This window comes from Ornithodoros turicata, chromosome 2, assembly GCF_037126465.1.
Source record: "Ornithodoros turicata isolate Travis chromosome 2, ASM3712646v1, whole genome shotgun sequence".
NCBI lineage: Eukaryota > Metazoa > Arthropoda > Arachnida > Ixodida > Argasidae > Ornithodoros > Ornithodoros turicata.
In genome coordinates, this window is record NC_088202.1 from 59259182 (window position 1) to 59278611 (window position 19430).

Sequence of the window (19430 nt, forward strand, 5' to 3'; positions counted from 1 at the left end):
GAAGGTCATCTTGAAGAGTGTAGGTGGTACAAGACTGTGTTCCCACATTCTTGGCAGTGTTGACTAATAACCATAATAAAGTAGAGAGTACATTTGTTGCTTCATATATTTGTGTCATGGCAAAGTATGTAGGGATACATCTGTCTCAACATGCAGGTGCCAAAACTGCTTTTTGTGCCGAAAATGACAAATAGTTGTCTGTTCGACACCACTAATCATGTGCCGGCCTCCATGACATGTCTGTGACATTCCAAACTGATTTACATGTCCCATAGATGTGTGCAATACTGAAGATGACTGTGTACCTTCTATGGATTCTTATTTCAAGAAAAGTACTGTGTGATTTGTTAACAGCGCCTGGCTTTACCTCCATAATTCTACATAAAAATATGTCAAGTTTCCGGAAGGAAACATCATGAAGGTCCATAGCGAAAAAGCCTGAGACGAGGAATAGGAAGGGACGTACACAATGTCTCAACATAGTGTGTGTATGTCCCTTCTTGTATCTCCTCTTCAGGTTTCGCCATCATGGACACTATCACCGGCTCGCTTACTGTTGAACCGTTCTTTCAACGATGAAGGTCACTTTCATGAACTGGATAGCAGCCAACATGCTGTCAATAAAAAGAATAATGGAAAGAGCTCAATATGATCCTTAGGCTGTGCGTGGTCATTGCTTTCTGACAAATGGTGACTTAGAATTTCAGGACAGTGCCTGCAGTGGTAGTGTGGTCTCTTGTGTTCTCACCCTTGACGCCCATTGTGTGTCATCGGTTACCTGTAATCTGGTAACATGCACATAGCTAGAATAAAGTATATTTGTATTTCTTTGAATACAGTTGGTACAGCACATTGTTTTTACATGTTCTTTGGAAAATATAAATAAAAAATTCTCTATTCTGCAAGTCTCCTGTGAGCTCTACAGAGTAGCTTCGAATTTCACTAGAAGCCACGTGTGAAACCTAGACCAAACTAGTGTTGAAGATCCATATAGGTCATAGATAGATACTATTATTATTATTAGATCATAGGTCAGGCTTAGGTCCTGGTTGGTAGCAACGCAATTGAACCTTATTAAAAATTGGTGCAGGAGGTGACCAACATAACTAAATACACCAACTGACTCTCACAAATTTTGTGGTGTTATATTTTTATTTATTTATTTATTTATTTATGACAATACCTCACGTGCCCTCAGGGGGCGTTGTGTGAGGGGGGGGGGTTACATCAACAAGTATATGATACAGAACAGAAGCAAATGAACACTTTGCAAAAAAAAAGAAAAACAGAAACAAAAACATTTATGTGAAAATGTTAAGAAAACATATGCGATGATAGGGAAATTAGACACCAAAACTGGCAGCTAGCTGGCTGCGAAAAACTGAAAAGTCGGAGTTAGTTGCGATAGACTGGGGAAGGTCGTTCCAAGCACTGAAGGGTTTGGGGAAGAAAGAAAATTGGAAATGAGATGTACGACATGGAATGTGGTCGATTTTATGGGCATGATCGATCCTAGAGGAGCCGTAGTGGGCCATAGTGATGTACCCTGGACGAATGGTTGTGGTATAGTAGAATTTATGGAATAAACACAGACAAAAGTATTTCCTACGGTGTACAAGAGGAGGAAGATTGATAGAGGCCTTTAAAGATCTAATACTGGACGGAAAGGAATAGTCTGATAAAATAAAGCGAGCTGCTCGATTCTGTAAGGATTCAAGAAGGTCCACAAGTGTTGACTGGTAAGGATCCCAGATGCTACATGCATATTCCAACTTCGGCCTGACTAGTGTTTGGTATGCAAGACGTTTCACCTCAGGTGGAGCAAGTTTAACAACAACAACAACATATATATTGTGATGATGAAGTGGGGAGGTTTTCCACTCTAGGAGTGGAACGCTACCCCATAGCTAGGGGTCTAATATGAGTGGTGACAATGATCAGTGATGACGATGAAAGATGACGGGAATGATCGAAGTGGCGATGACGATGCTGGACGTGATCGTGGTGGTGGGAGCAAGTTTAAGGTGGCGACGGATGAAACCAATTTTGCGATTTTGAAACAACATTAATAAGCCGCAGTGGTCCTTTCTCCTTTGTTTCTGTTAACCTAGAAATATTAGGTCTTCGGCATCACCAGTCTTAGTTGCTGAGCATGCTGTTATTTACGTTGAGCGCTGTAGTTTCATGTTCAGCGCTCAGTTTTCTCTGGACAAGCAAGCCCGGGCTTCCCCATTTTGATAAGGGTCTTTCAGCTTTGACAGCGCATTTGTGGACAAGGAAAACATTTGGACTATGTGTATTTTGCTACGAAGTGCACTGTACAAGGCAGAGGACAGCATCAACCATTTGCACCAAGGTTATTAAATTTGTGATAAAGTGCATATATCTTTTGTCACTGACTAATTTGGTGGCAAAGTTACTTGAGTGGCAGTTGTGCAATTTAAACACATGTTAAAAAAATAGGCTATGGGAAGTCCTGCCTGGTTGAACATGTGGAGTACACAATATAATAAATTGGGGGTTTACGTCGCGAGACAACCGAGTGTAGGATACACAGCACAGTGTAATGTTCCTTATTCTGGCAATGTTAACATGGTTCAAGAAGTGGGAAATGTTGCACTACCCTTAATAACATATAAATAAATAGGATGCATATACCCTGATTTGAAGACACTATGCCTAACTCAAAGGCACTATAAGATCGACCCGTACGTGTTTATTTGCGAAACTATTAAGAATGAATGCCTGCGTGGTAGAGCGCAATGCGCACACTCAAGTGAACATGCAAAAGATACGTATAAGGGCTCTCGATCTACATCCCGCGATGCGCTCTACGAGATAAACAACACACTACAAAACTACATCCAACACTTTTTGTGCGGGGCAACTCTAATGACCACTTTCATATAACCGACGAATGGTTGAACGAATGCAGTTCGAATGGTCACGATACACGTGCTTTCAGATGCAGTTGGACGTGCTCGTTCTGAATATCACAACCGTTTTAACACATCGGGAAATCGGCGTAGCTGACCTTGAACACCTGACTAGTGCTGCATTGACATCTAGGTACTTTTCACGAAGGAACCTTTAACCGGGATTTTCCCTCTGGGTCTTTCAGTTGTATGTTAACTCTGTGTATTATATGAATGAATGGAAATAAAATTATTGATTGACTGATTGTGCACCAGCTATGATTGACTAAATGAGCATCATTCCAACAGCGCTTTCTAGACCTAGAGAACACATGCAGGTCTTGCATTTCGTCTATTTTTGTTAAGCTTATTTTAATATTTCAGAGGATGCACTCCTCTGCTCATCTGAGCGTGAAGAAAGCATAAAGCAAACAGACGCGCACTCCCTTACAAAATGTCAGTTCACCTTTTCTTTCCATTCTGCAGAACTCAGTCATGAGAGAGCACAGACATTCAGTAGACTTTCTATTGACCTCGTGTTTACCTCACATATTGATATTATGTTTACTTTTGGAACGTTAAGTCTCGTAGACAATTATTCACAGGAAGGTAACAGGTCTCTCTGTAGACTCTCTCCGCAGTCTCCGAGTCTTAGTCAGCTGGACTCTCGCCCCTGCTCCCTATCGAAATTACTTGGTCTCTGGCCCAATCCAGCCCAGCAACGATCTGCGCTCAAAGCTCTTTTGACATTTCTGGACACCATCAGACTGCGATCGTTATTGTGAAGGGGCTCATTATTTTATTCCCCACATCCCCACCAGCAATGGGGTAGAGTATCGCCTCTGGCGACGAACCTCCCCACTTTCCATTTCAAAATAAAGTTGTTGTTGTTGTCTCTGTAGACTCTGCATATACTTTACACAAATATCCTGTGACCTTCATGTGGAAGTCTTGTGATATATGTTCTCAATTTCTGTGTTAACTAATTGTTGACTCAGCTCTCGATGGGTATAGCATCTGCCATGCACACGTCCATTGCTTAAGATAACGAATTGCAATTACGTTGTGTATCATGCATGCACCTTACAGAAAGACAGCGGAACCCCAAGGAGCAAAATAACTATGTTGGACATCATACACTGCATTATCCATATATCACAGCATTTAAATATCACAGATTTGTCTTTACAGCACGTTCCTGTTCCGTTCACTTGACTTGCCGGCCTTCTTTAGCTTGAAGTTCTTTGAGCTCCACTTTTCGCAACTAGCTTCGTCAGCATTGCCGCCGGGCTGTTTTTTTTTACAGGGCCTACCACTTGTGGTCTGAATTTCTAGACAAAGTGTACCCTGAAAAGAAACTACCTGTGCGCCTAATAAAGCAGTAACTTGCACTAACCCACAGAGAAAAAGTATATGAACTTTACCTCTGTGCTGTTATGAGAAACGCAAGGGACAAGAGCTGCAGTGCTGATTATGCGAGCATAATACCTTCGGATTAAAGAACTTACGCAAGTATTACTCGCCCAGTATGCATAAACCAAGCACTTACCGCCAAGTTGCTTCCACAGCAGGAAGCTCGATTACGTCTCACAGCAGTAGTAAGATCAGTGATGATATTTTTCGACGTGTGTGTGTGTGTGTAGTTGAAAGTTTAGTGGTGCAAGGGCAGCTAAGGCCAAAAAGCGGCAAAACAATGGCGAATGTGAGCTCAAGATGAATTAATGGGTAAATTTTCGACGTATAAGACTTCATGAATATACCCATTTTTTAATGGAATAGCATGCCGACCTTGGTCTGGCAGACCTTTCCATTCAATAAATATATATCCCCCCCATTTAAAACACTGATTCGCAACTGGAACGTACCTACTCAGAGATTATTGAATTGCTCCAGCGACGACTAGGGATGTTTATGTTTATTCGCTCGCAGGCGCTCGGACTCATAGCGAATACACGGCTCAGAGCGCCTCTGGGCGAATAAACATAAACGCCCTATAGAAGTCAAGTAACGGAAACCACGTCCGCCATGATAGACGCTCAACATCGATGGCCACATTCAAACAGTGCTCACACATGTGAAGATGACAGTGACTAATTAACGTCGGATTGCAGAAGCGAATTATAACGGGCCGAATGTACGGCGGCTCAGTTAGTACATAAACGATTAAAGCAACTCTTTCACCAGCAAGTACACCGTTTGCATGAACGTGCCTTTGTGCAGCAGTCAGAGCCAGACGATGAAAATGTCGCAGCGGGTTGATGTGATGTGATGTGATGTGAATAAAGAAAAAAAATGGGGATGTAAGTTTCGACGAAGTCAAACTGGCTACCCCAGTACACTTAATACAGAAAGTTCAATCTGATGATGAGATGATGAAAACGCAAAAGGATGATGTCCGGAGACGAACAGAGATGATAATTGAGTTCAACATGTAGGTCAAAAGTTCAAGAGCTGCGCCCAACGCCACACTCACTACAGTTCGGAGAGTCTCGCTTTCCGATTTTGAAGAGGAGACGTGCGCTGTACGGTACATTGAGCCGTAGCCTATGTAGTACAGTTGTCGTTTGTCGCGTAAAGGAAGGTGGTACTCGAAAGCGTAACCCTGGGTCGACCTTATACAGAAGCGAATCCCGAGCCGATCCTGTTAACCAGGAGGTATTGCACATTCTTTGTTTTAACTCGTTCAGCATTCGCCCCGCGTCACCCTTGGTGAAATAAATGGGCAACACCTGGGCGCGCCTTAGTTGAAGAGCCCGGCGTGCAGCAGCGTCCACAGCCTCGTTACCTGCAATGCCACAGTGGCTAGGGATCCACTGCATTTGGATGTCATGACCTTTTAAAACTGCTGCATGGTGTGCGTGTAAGGCATCTTGTGCTGGTGTCGCCAGAGATCCCGTAGTAAACATGGTAGCTAGGGTCTGTAACGCACATTTTGAGTCGCTATAGATGGTCCAGCGAGCAGCTGAAGATTGTGAGTTGATGAAACATATTGCCAATTGGACTCCATAAAGTTCAGCGGCCGTTGCAGAGGTGACGTGAGACAGCCGCACCGCTCTCTCAATATTCGCCTCCGGGATAACAAATGCACACGAGGAGCCGGATGATGTCGTAGAGGCATCCGTGAAAATCTGCATCCTGCCTGCGGAGCTGTTTAGTAGCTCAAGACTGAACTGGCGAAGAACATGCGTTGGTATATCCTTCTTTCCCGGGAGTCCAGGCACACTAGTTCTTACGTCAGGAGGCTGCAGGACCCATGTTGGGATATCTGGTAATGCATGTGGCTTGTGTTTCGGAATAAGACCACGTTGTGTCTGGATAGCTTGGGTAAAAGAAGAGTGGTGACGACTCATAATGGCTCGAAGCTGAGGATGGCGATGGTGACGCGTTGCCAACCGCACGTAGTGGCGGAACGTTTCTTGCATCCTGAGAGCTGATACAGGTGGTTCCCGTGCTTCTGCCATGGCTAAAGCGTTTGACGTTGCTCGAGGAAGGCCAAGACAGAGCTTGACGCCCTTTGCTAGGATAGACTCTAACACCTTCTCTGTGGTAACAGGGAGGTTGTGTAGCAAGGGAATGTGATGCGCAACCATCTGACTTATAAGAGATCGGTGAACGCTGAGCATTGCCCGAGGAGATGTGCCGGAGCTCCACCAGCGCAAGCGCCAGAGCGCCACTGTAGCCGGAGGTTGTTAGCGCCCTGGCGCTCTGCGGCAGCAGCAGCTTGAGACGTCCAATAACTTTAGCGGCAGCATGGCTGGTATAGCAACGTAGGTGTTGTTTGATGTATAGAATCATGGCGCGGGGCCTGTACACAGCATAAGTATCCGAGGTCCTTATTGCCGTGTGGACTCAAACAAGAACAAGACTCTAGTGAGCCTCGAAATAACCGCTCCGTGTCTCCATACGCTGTCGTTCGTTGATGTGTACAGACCGAAGATATGGCTCAGCGTGGTGGTATGGTAGTGAACGTCGTATTGTGGACCCGAATGTGCTTATACATGTACCTCGATATACTGTACAGACTTCTCAGGTACCTTTTCTTACATGATGTCACATTTTCGGACGCGTTCGACACAACTGACTATCCTGCAACCCTAACGTGTACGTAGTTCATGTCATTGATGAAATAAAGATCGTTGCGTCAGGATTTCCCCCAAGGCCCCTTTCTTTCAACAATTCTGCTTCTGTCCATCTGCCCATCCTACGTGAGTGAAAGTGCAAAAACACGTCCAGATCTACCGATGTCACAACCACAAAGCTCGAAGAGCCCTACACCCGTACGCCACATACACCATAGAAATCATAAAGATAATTCTTTGACCAACGCCGCCATAATGGCGAGCCGTCGACCGTTGATGTAAACAATGCATCTGATTGGCTGGAAAGACGAGCGCAGAGCTGCAGAGCACCAGGGCAACCGAATTTTCGGATACGGGAGCACCAAAGAATTTCTGCCGCTCTGGCGATGCCGCCAAAAGCTATGGGACCTCTCCTGCAGCTGGCTCTCTGGCGCTGGCGCTGTGGCGCTGCAGCTCAAATTCGAGCTATGGGACCCGGCCTTTAATATTTCAACCTACCTGTCTTGCATCAAAATCAGATACCGCACGATGTAGTCGTAATTTATCTTCAGAATATTTATCAAATTGGTTTTCGTCGCAATGATAGCCATGTTTCTTTGTAATAATGTTAGTGCGCGCGGAGCTACTTCATAAGAACATGGGAATGGAAACCGAAAGTTCCTTGTTTCTAACCGAAATTTTCCTGCTTACGCAGGAATATCTTTGTAATTAAAGGAAATTCTTCTGTAAAACGTGTGTCCTTTTGAAGATATCTCTTACTGCGTGTATCATACGGGGTAAAAGCCAGTCGTGCACTAAAGGTGTGATGGAAACTGATGTGTCTCGTACAGCTGATACCCGAGCACGCAGTAAAACGGATACGGGGTATCAGCAGTGTGCACCGCTCGTATAATACATCGTAGAAGCTGGTTCCTCTGATACGTCACTCGTTTTCCAGATCTCCGTTCCCCAGTTATGCGATTCGTCAAAGAAACGCCCCCACCCCCCTCCAAATGTGACATACTGGCGCGAGTGGAAAATACACCACCACCGCACCAAAAGCAGCGCACCAAAAAAATTCCATATCTTTGTATCGATACTCTGATATTGTCATTGCTGAGATGATATGTGGCTCTTTACAAGGAGTAGAGGAAATGAACAAGATTTAAAAAAAAACTGTCTGTTTACATGGCCTACAGGAAGTAAACATAATGTAGTCACTAAACTAAGGACTAAGGTGTTCCACAGAGGTTTCTGTTGACTAGGTCAACAAGAAGTCAAAGTCCACAGGCTGTCAAGGGAGGAAACAAAATGTACCCAAGAAGTCTGTAGAAAGTAAAAATCCATCCTCATAAAGGTAGAGGACTGTCTTTTCGAGAAAATGCTCCCGTTAAATTGTAACCGCCTCCAATAAACAATGATTCAAGAAGATAATGAACCCCTCAAGTGAGCACCCCATAAGTTTCTGTCTTTCCTTTCTTGATAATCCACGTGTTAGTGTTTAGTTTCTATGGTAAAGGATTAGTAGTATTACTGTTGTAACACGTAGAAAAAGTATTAGTATTATGCATTATAATACCTTAACGTCAAGGTATTATGTATTCGTATTATAATATTGATATCTGGCAAGTATTACGTTACGTATCTGTATAATAATACAAAATATAAGTATTACTGCACACTCCTGCCTAAGGGTATTATAGGGATTTAACGTACAACAATAAATAAATAAACTATTATTTTTCGAGTCACGTTTCATCACCAAATATGCTTCATGGAGCATTGGCGTTCGCACTTTCGCAATTCAAATGTCGGTGATGAATTCGGGTATTGACGTGAGTTACGAAAACAACTTTGGCACGTTCCATCATAATCGTCACTACATAAAAATGGCAGAAGTAGATGCTGCAGTTTAGTTCAGTGGTACACTAAAGAATTAGGATAGCTGTGCTAGGGGCACAGAAGGCCACCCTCTCCGGGCGCTGTTTATAATGGGTCCGTGATGTTACGCGTAAGATTTGTCTGCCTACAGTATGGCGACATGTTGCACGTGTCGCAGGGTAGAACTGTGGATAATTTCGACCACCTGGGGTTCTTTTGACGTGCGTCAGAAATCTCGGACAAACATTGCTGGATGTAATATTTACCTCCCCCACATTACTACCGTCCTCGGCAAGGTTTGAACCCGCGATATTGAGCTGAGCAAGTCAACACGTTACCGAATCAGCTCCCGAGGAGGGCGTGTTCTATAGAAATGCAGTGCAACGGTGGTACGATAAATAACATCAGGCATGACGGAGGGCTGATACAGCGACGCCGCTGTAGCACGCCAATTCCAAGAGAAGGATGTACACTTGTGTAGTCTACGCAGCTCTTCCATATTCGTGCATGGTGTAGACGCACGTATTCGCATGGAAGGTTCGAATTTCGTTTGAGAACGTGTGCGAATTCTTTGCCCTGGTAGTGTTTGCGTTGTATGATATCTTATGTGTCCATTCGTCATAGCAGAACCGTTTGCTCACGTGAAATCGTGACGATGTAAAATAATTTCGTGTGCGCGATATTTACCTAATGTCTGCGTGCGTTGCTGTTAAAACAACTATAAAGAGCCAGACGTAACGAGAGGGAGCGTACTCGGAGCGACGCTGCTGGTGAGTCCTACTTAGTGAGAGGTGAGGGCGGTCAATAATCTCTTTCTAGCGACGTGCCAACATGTCAGCCTAATCTGAAGTATCTAGCGTACTGACTCGTCGCTCTAGTTACAGATTGATTATAGTGATATAATGACAATATTATGCTACGACGACTTACCCGGACTATCCCGGACAACAATGTGACGACATTGGTGTTGATGCCTGTTTTATTGTATGAAACATACGCTAATAGAACATGTTATAGGGACTAAAGCTTTCTTCATGTAAAATCCGAAGTAGACTAAAGGTAGGGTAATAGAGACGTTCCCATAATCTACAAAAATGTTACGGTCACCAACTGTTCAGCTGTGGTGAAAAGGAAATGCGAATGAAAATATGATGATTCTTGTTGCCAGCAATAGCTATACTTTTACATCTAAAAAGAAAATACATACTTCCTGATTTCTCCATCGGTGAAGGCAAAGTGTGCGTGTGTGTTTGAGGTCAAACCATACAGTTTATAATTGGCTTTCCCTTTTCTTCTGCGAACAGAACTTGGATAAAAGTGTACCTTTATTTCTCGTAAGCAGTGAAACGAAAATTTCGTATCATATTTTTGCGGAAGGGAAGATTAAAACACTAATTCACCGAAATTCAAGTTATCGTGTTTCAAGAATTGTAACTTTATTCCAGCTCCTTAAGGAAGCTTGTGCTTTTTGAACAATACTGTTTCACCTGCGAGAGATGTGGCTTGTACGGTTCTGATACGGTAACGTGAAGGCTTTGAAAGTTTTACCTTTTGTGGCGAATTATGGACGAAAACTTCTTTTCACTGTTTAGATGCGTTTTTATTTCGCGTCGAAATTACTTGCTATCGAAATTGCTTGGTCTCTGGCACAATCCAGCCCAGCAACGATCTGCGCGCAAAGCTCTTTTGACATTTCTGGACATCATTGGCCTTCGATCGTTATTGTGAAGGGGCTCATTATTTTATTCCCCACATCCCCACCAGCAATGGGGTAGAGTATGGCCTCTGGCGATGAACCTCCCACTCTCCATCTCAAAGTAATGTTGTTGTTGTTGCTGTTGTTTCGCGTTCTTTTTTTCTTGTTCCGATCATCATCGCCATAATCTATTTCGCGGTAAAGAATGCAAATGGCGGTTTTGCGTCTCAGGTGCTGAAAAATTCCTGCTCTGCGCCCCAAAGAGTATTTACAAATGAAACCTTTGTCCATCGTATCCACTACAGCTGCACATATTTCACTTAAGGAATATATTGAGCCACCGTAATTACGGAACAGAGAGGGTCATGCACTTGGAAGAACAGTCTCTGTTCTTCCAACAGTCTTCTACTCTAAAGAACAGTTTCTGTGTGTTACTTTTAGGCGTTTTATCTTATGGTTGATAGAATGTGAGAAGCACTGAAGGCGACTTGAAATAAAGTAATACATTATGTGTTCCCCGTCTTTTGAGCTACTCTGACAACAATACATGTAGGTAGTTACCTCTCAATATAGCAATAGGCACAGAAATACTAAAGCCAGTAATACGCTATTATTATTATTTTTTCTTTCTTGTATGCAAACTCAACACAACCCAACTCCGGTAATACTCGCAGTCTGTGCAATTATGCACGCGAAGCTCGAACGTAGTTGTTTTACACAGTAATACGAGGCCTTTATGTGTCTGTTTGCACACACACGCTTCAGTTACTGGCACACGATCTAATTACCCAATATTGTGTATTATTTATCCGTGTGCACACCACATTCAACATTCACTTTATATTTCCCTTCTCTACACGTCTTTTCCGTGTACTACTGGCGAGTTCAGTGTTGTCCAAGCTTAAAGATTCGTAATGTGTTGTTCTGACTCGTTTTCAGCGTCATGGGGACCCTCTTTCTGCTATTGGCAACTCTGTTGGTAAATGCATCGAAAGCCACAGAAGTAATAACCATAGACAAGTCCGACGGCGGCTACGAGAATATTCTCGTTGCGATCCACAGTTCTGTCAAGCCAAACGATTACCTGGTGGGCAACATAAAGGTGAGTTCAATACGTTATCCTCTATAAATCGAAACAAGCAACTGAAGTTTGCCGCTGAAAATGTCCGATGATATCTATGGAGATTGGTTGTGTGGGCCGTTGTAAAGCCTATGCTGCTGCGAAACTCCGACCGTATGCTATTATTGCCTAACGTATTGCGCTACCCTGCCCCATTACATAGGTTATTGCGTGAGCGAGATGAGAATCGAATGCTAAAAAAGTCAACAATGAAAACAAACAAATAATAATAATTGTCATTATCTAAAGAAAAAAATAGAGACGACCGAGCGCATATATTGTGAGTGAACGTACAGAAGGTACACGATGGAGACGCGGTTGGGTGCTTTACCGCTTAATCAGTAGTTTCGTCGATATTTCTTTGCTAGAGATTACGTTCGAAATAACGTTTGTGTGTGACGCAGGCCAAGACTGTTCTACCGTATGGCCTGTGGAGTCAGTATAATTTATGATTACCAGTCTCAGGAGGTGACTCAGTTATAAGTGACTAATTGCAATTACTACTTGCTGAGAAAGTACCTTGTAACTGTAACTGTCTCACAGAGAGTAGGAGTAGAGAAGAAAGAGTAGGGCGAGGGCAGTACGTGATGTAGGCAAGACATGCGCTCGTCCCAGCCTACAGTTGGCAATACAACTTATCACTGCGACAGTTACCAGCTTCAGTATGCCTGCAATACCTAGTACAACAGCTAGTTACTTTCCTTTAAAATCTCATGATTTTCTCTATAATTTCTTACCCTATTTACTTGTCCTCTCACTCTTTGCTGCCGATGGGGGTTGGGGATACGTTACGTGGACGATCGATTTGCCTGCCTAGACAACCAATGGCAATACTTTGTGCAAGCGTTGATATGGCGCGGTGACTGAAGAATTTGAAACGTGGACGTCAGGTAGTTGAAGCGCAGTGTTAATTTATTTGCTTTATCCTCATCAATCACAACTACACGAATGACGATGAGATGAAGTGTTTCACCGCAACAATTGATGTACCATACCTCAGTGCATGTGGGTTAACATATGAGTGGGATGATGATGAAAAAGATGAGGCATACACACTCACATACACACATGACACAAGAAACTGAGATATCTCACACGCGGGTGCGTCGTAACTGATGAGGATAGTAGTTCATCCGGTCGGCCATGCCTGACTAACCTTTCGCGGTGGAGGGAGGCGAAAGGGAGCCGGTCCTTCATATTTGGAGAAGGGTCCCTTGATAACGCGGTCCGCCCCTGGGTGGGCCGTGTCTTTGAACGCGCGGTTGATAACAAGGTAGTCGGGGCAGTACCGCTTGCGGTGCTGTTCCGGGAAGATATTTTCTTGACCTTTCCTTGCTTTTTTTTTTCTCAATAAACATACCCCCCCCCCCCCTCCGGTCGGCCACCGGAGATGTAGTGCTGTGAAGATCACATCTCCGCATTCATGCCAAACGCTCTGAGGGCAGAAGAGTTCATGGAGGTGGGTAGACGTCAAAAATAGATAGAATGGGTGCATGCATTGACGGTGCTGCCCAGCGTTAGAACAAGGACTCAAGATTGCGGCAAGGCTGAGCGGCATGTTTTTTACAGGGGTCTGTTAGAACTGGAGTATTACTCTTCCCGAACTGGAAGGGGGCCGCCGATGAGGACGTGTTGAATGCTTGCCACCATGCCGCAGTTGTCAGGGCCCTAAGTAACTTGCTTATTCTGACAACAAAATCTTGGCAAGCGTAGAGAGATAGGCAGATGATACAACTTCATTGTCACCCACTTGCGTTTAGGGTGGGCGCCTGGAAAAAGTGTTTTCCTTTTTTGGTCAGCTTAATAAGACTGGGTATAAACAATATGTTGTCCATGAATAAGCACCCTTTCCCTTCTTTGATATTATGTGATATTCTGCAGCAGTTAAGTGGTTTTTCAGCGGGGTTAAGGTTCCGCGAAAGGGTTCCGGGTTTGGAGTTTATTTTTTTGCATATTCGGAGGATGTTCTTTTGAGTTTACTATGTTTCGATGATTTGGAGTTTTTCATTTTTTATTTATCGTATCCCTGTTAATATCCGAAGTTCGCAGAAAAGGCTACAGCTGCGAAACGACATCATCACAAAAACACAACTTTATTAAATATAGCGATGATGAGGTATTCATAAAAAGAATGAGACGCTGCCTCTCAAAACGCTCCATGTCATGCTGCGTAACATGCAGACAACGACATCTATGCCACGATAACCTAGCGACGTGAACACCTCGGGATACTGGTATTCCTCTATACAGGGTGCCCCAGAGAACGTGTCATTGAATTCTAATTTAAAAAAAAACTACGCCACCTAGAATCACGCGGTCAACGGCATTTGTTCTTACTAGGTTTTTGACACCTCCTGATGTCCATGTTAATTATGTAAATTTTTGCGAAGTGAACTCGGAAATTTGCCAAGTGAAGGTCACTTTTTTACCCCATCAACATGAAGAGCGTGCCGAATTTACTCAAATTCATGATAATTGACAGTGATATTCAGGATCTATCCTGTTGGGAGAAATAGCCGAACATCATGCTTCTCGGGGCACAGTATAACGCGTGAGGACTTTCTGAGCGCAATCGCTGTCAGTCCGACGAAAAGAGGTTGGAAACCCAGCCCACAGAGTGATAGTAGAAAAAGTGACAGTTCCTGAAATTGGGAGAGGGAAGGTATGGTCCCAGCCTAGGCCAGACGCGATAAGCTATGTCTGTGTTATGCCTTTCTACCATGCCGGTGTTGGCTGGGTTTCCAACCTCCTTTCGTCTCACTGACAATGATTCCGCTGAAAAATTCGTCGCGCGCTATCCTCTGCGAGCTCCGTAGTGCATGATTTTCGGCTGTGATGTGATGTGATGTGAATAAAGAAAAAAATGGGGATGTGAGTTTCGACGAAGTCAAACTGGCTACCCCAGTACACTTAATACAGAAAGTTCAATCCGATGATGAGATAATGAAAACGCAAAAGGATGATGTCCAGAGACGAACAGAGATGATAATGGAGTTCAACATGTAGGTCAAAAGTTCAAGAGCTGCGCCCAAGTGAGAGTAAAGTGGCGGAATCACCGGGGGCACACACAGGACACATCACACATTCACCGTGTCAAAGGATGTCCATAAGCCCGGTTGCGTGCAAAAAGTCTTCAAGTGCCCTTAGCGCCTTGTCGGACGAAGGAGGATCTAATAGTTTCGTGATGTCGAAGGCTCGGGAGTCCAAACGAGAGAGGCTTGTCTCTAATGCCCTTCGAGCATCGACGTACTTCTGACACCTGAGAAGGATGTGTTCTACATCCTCTACAACGCCACACTCACTACAGTTCGGAGAGTCTCGCTTTCCGATTTTGAAGAGGAGACGTGCGCTGTACGGTACATTGAGCCGTAGCCTATGTAGAACAGTTGTCGTTTGTCGCGTAAAGGAAGGTGGTACTCGAAAGCGTAACCCTGGGTCGACCTTGTATAGAAGCGAATCCCGAGCCGATCCTGTTAACCAGGAGGTATTGCACATTCGTTGTTTGAACTCGTTCAGCATTCGCCCCGCGTCACCCTTGGTGAAATAAATGGGAAACACCTGGGCGCGCCTTAGTTGAAGAGCCCGGCGTGCAGCAGCGTCCACAGCCTCGTTACCTGTAATGCCACAGTGGCTAGGGATCCACTGCATTTGGATGTCATGACCTTTTAAAACTGCTGCATGGTGTGCGTGTAAGACATCTTGTGCTGCTGTCGCCAGAGATCCCGTAGTAAACATGGTAGCTAGGGTCTGTAACGCACATTTTGAGTCGCTATAGATGGTCCAGCGAGCAGCTGAAGATCGTGAGTCGATGAAACTTATTGCCAAGAGGACTCCATAAAGTTCAGCGGCCGTGGCAGAGGTGACGTGAGACAGCCGCACCGCTCTCTCAATATTCGCCTCCGGGATAACAAATGCACACGAGGAGCCGGATGATGTCGTAGAGGCATCCGTGAAAATCTGCATCCTGCCTGCGGAGCTGTTTAGTAGCTCAAGACTGAACTGACGAAGAACATGCGTTGGTATATCCTTCTTTCCCGGGAGTCCAGGCACACTAGTTCTTACGTCAGGAGGCTGCAGGATCCATGTTGGGATATCTGGTAATGCATGTGGCTTGTGTTTCGGAATAAGACCACGTTGTGTCTGGATAGCTTGGGTAAAAGAAGAGTGGTGACGACTCATAATGGCTCGAAGCTGAGGATGGCGATGGTGACGCGTTGCCAACCGCACGTAGTGGCGGAACGTTTCTTGCATCCTGAGAGCTGATACAGGTGGTTCCCGTGCTTCTGCCATGGCTAAAGCGTTTGACGTTGCTCGAGGAAGGCCAAGACAGAGTTTGACGCCCTTTGCTAGGATAGACTAGGACGATTTTCGGCTATTTTTTTCTGATACCGTAGCTCCTCAGAATTCCTGTCAATTATCATTAATTTGAGTAAATTCGGCACGCTCTTCACATTGGTGGGGTAAAAAAGTGACCCTTACTTGACAAATTTCCAAGTTCGGTTCACAAAAATTTACATAGTTAAACTTAAGTTACATGACACACACATCAGGAGGTGGCAAAAACCTAGTAAGAACAAATGCCGTTGACGGCAAGATTCTATGTGGCGTAGTTTTTTTTATTAAAATTCAATTACACGTTTTCTGGGACACCCTGCCCATAATCGTTTGGTAGCTTTCATGCTATCAGTGTTGCAACATCAAGCTGCCCTTTGATGAAGACGATCTTTCATGCCATCTGTGTTTCCTTGTGGGGAAAGCACGATTCATAGAAAAAGAAAAACCCTAAGCGCTGGACGTTTTCCAAGCGGACCTCGGAAATGGCTCAAATTGACCCAAATGCCCTCATGTCGCATGGTGTCACTAAATATGGTACCCTATTCAGTGACTCCAATGGCGAATCACTTCTAGGCAAGGGTGGAGTTGATAGGAATTGATGTGCTAAGGCTGGAACACGTAGAAAGGACAAATACAAACAAAGCATCAAGTGCCTAAGAAATAATGATGAAAGAAGAAAGTCACTCAAAAAGGTTAGCCAGCTGTGGAACTCGAACCTAAATCTTCTCGGTTGCCGGTCTAGGGCTCTTACCACTTGATCTAAACTAACACGCCTCTTCAGTGACTTCTAAAGGTGCGTCATTTCAAGGGACAATCACATACAATCACCCACTCAATCACGAGTGAATGTTTGTGTTTGTTCCTTCAAATGACGCACACTTGGAAGCCACTGGAGAGGCGTGTTAGCTTACCTCGATTGGTAAGAGCCCTGGACCGGTAATCCAGAAGATGTGGGTTCGAGTCCTACAGCTGGCTAACCTTTTCAGTGACTTCCTTCTTTTAAGGATTCTACCGGATTACACGGATGCTTCGCGAAGGACAGCTGCACGGTGGATTTGGTTAAACAGAGCCACGGTTCCTTGCCGCCGGTGACCTATGGTACGAGGTAATCTCGACAACAAAGGGGACGGTCCAACCAGTCATCACGGCATGACATTTCTTGCTCAGTTCTCGACTACTGCATCCCACAAATGCGGAGTTTTACAGCGGCAGCTGTTAACGGGGAGGATTCAGGAGGTCGCCATGTCCGTGTGCCAAAATCCTCCTCGTCTCTCCGCTCCAGAGAGGAGGAAAACAGAGTGACAGTTGCGCGCGCAGGTGTGGAAAGGGCAAGCGGCGCTGGGGAGCGATCTCTGCATGCGGGGCGGGGAGAGCAAAAGGAAGCACACATGAGGTGGTTTTAGCTCATCGGAAGCATTCCATGAAAAAAAAAAAAAAAAAGCTTTCGAGCCCAAGCCCAACAACAATGATGTCAGCCTTTGCAAAGGAACCACGTGCTTGGAATACCCTGTTTACAGGACTGTTACAAGGTATATATAAACTGGTAGCGAAAACAAGCGAAAATACCAAATCAGAGCCATCGCCAAAGCTACCAGCAGGAGGCCCGAGCGATCCTGGGTGTTGGTAGTAGAGGTACGATCGTAAACAGAAAAAACTTTAAAACATGGGCATGGCCTGTGTGTGTACTAAGAGGTTATTCATAACTTCAATGTAGAAAAAACTTTCTGTTGCCCCACTCGTGCACATATACGAAATCATCTACCACCCGAGTACATTTCCGTGTCCTGCTCCCTTTGCGCATGTGTCACAGTGGGCGTGTTTATCCGTGCATCTCTGTGTCCGTGCATTGTAATACGGAGTTCGTACACTTCTTGGGTTTAACAGGAAGCGACGTTTACATCTCGGAGCTGTAGACCAAGATTTACACGTGTGAACAGATGAATACAATGCATCCCCTGTAGCTGGCACCGCAAAAAAAAAAAAAAAAAATCGTCATGGGACGAGCGGCCATGATAGCGTGAGTGTTAGCAGGAATCAGCTGTGCACCAACGATGCCATGCATTGTTGCAATGTACCTATAATGACCACTCATTGTATAAACGTAAACGTCTTATCACTACGTGTACGTACAGCTCTAGGTGAGAAATGAACCTTAAGTGAAACTTCCTTATTTCTGTGTGATCATCACGATGCCCTTCAGTTTGGAGTTGTCAAAATCTGTGATAACTGTATGTATTTCGAATTGATATGTTTAATTAAACCTGATATGATTCATTTTGTTCTCGTCTGGTGTTGTTGCCTATAGTTGAGGAAAAGGGAATACAACGCAAACAAAGTGCGCGAATGTAAACGTGCCATGGCTAATTATGGACTACTTATTATTCCTACTGCTGACGTCATCTCTGACGTTATTTATTTACAATCGTAGTAGTCTGCGCAACGGATGGATGGCGCTGACCGTCTCCATCATGGCGTCATTCTGAAGACACAGGGGCCTATGGGAGTTGCGCTACCTGTTTACATATACCTTGACTGTTATCGTAAAGACCTTCCTGTTAAATGTTCCTATCTGCTAAATCTCTTGCAATCATTCTAATCCTTCTAAACCTCCTTACTGAACAGGCGACCGCGATAATTAAACAAACGACAGTGTGCAGCGTGACGCCACGTCAGGTGTGGATTCCAGGTGTGGACGCCAATGCGGCATTAAGGGATCATGTCTTTATTAACCTTGAAGGAGAGACGAGATGTGGACAACTGGTTGTATTAGCTGGTTGTACTTGATGGAAGGAAACTCCGAGAAAAATCGTACTAAAAGACGTACTAAGAGACGCTGTTATCATAGCTATGTTCGTCTCTTCCTTACCACGGAGTTCCCTTCGAGTAAAATATCTGTACTGTTTGGTGCACTATCAAACGCGAACGATATGCGATAACATTGCAGCAGAAGAAGGGCGGTCCCTATACCATGTGACGGCACATGATTTGCGTGGGGCGCAACCGCAAACCCTACTACAGGTCGACATGGGCCTCGTCCACACGACGTGGATGATATCACCTGAGACGCGCTGTGTAGGCACACTGAGAGATCACTGGCGTGGCCGAATGGGTAAAAGCGCCCGCTCTGGTGGTAGCTAAGGTCGTGCGGAAGATTTAGTTTGAAGCCACCACCGGCTGTACTGTCTGAGGTCTTCCCTGGGTTTGGGGCAGACTTCCTCGACGAATGACGGCACAGTCCCCACTGAAGTCAGCCCAGGACGCACACCAAACCAGTCCTCCCGCACTCCTTCCTGCTGTCCTCTCTCCATCTGTCCACCTCTGTACGGTTGTTTCGAGGCGCTAGCCCGTAATTTCTTCTGTGTTTTTTTTTTCATTGTATTTGCTTCCGTAATTTTTCGGATGAATGAGGATTGCTTCAAATTTTA

The 19430-nt window shown here is 44.7% G+C and overlaps 1 protein-coding gene across 3 annotated transcripts in view; it reads left to right on the top strand.

Annotated features, from left to right (window-relative positions):
- Window positions 1-19430, top strand: part of LOC135385472 (calcium-activated chloride channel regulator 1-like) — an 88625-nt gene that overhangs the window by 36828 nt on the left and 32367 nt on the right. Inside the window, exons 1-2 of one of the 3 annotated variants that reach the window (XM_064614802.1) lie at window positions 9476-9645; window positions 11490-11652. In XM_064614802.1, coding sequence (XP_064470872.1) covers window positions 11494-11652 — 159 coding nt within the window. In that variant the 5' untranslated portion in view covers window positions 9476-9645; window positions 11490-11493. Of the gene's footprint in view, window positions 1-9475; window positions 9646-11489; window positions 11653-19430 lie in introns of those variants that run through there. The other 2 variants (XM_064614803.1, XM_064614804.1) reach the window with 2 other exon arrangements.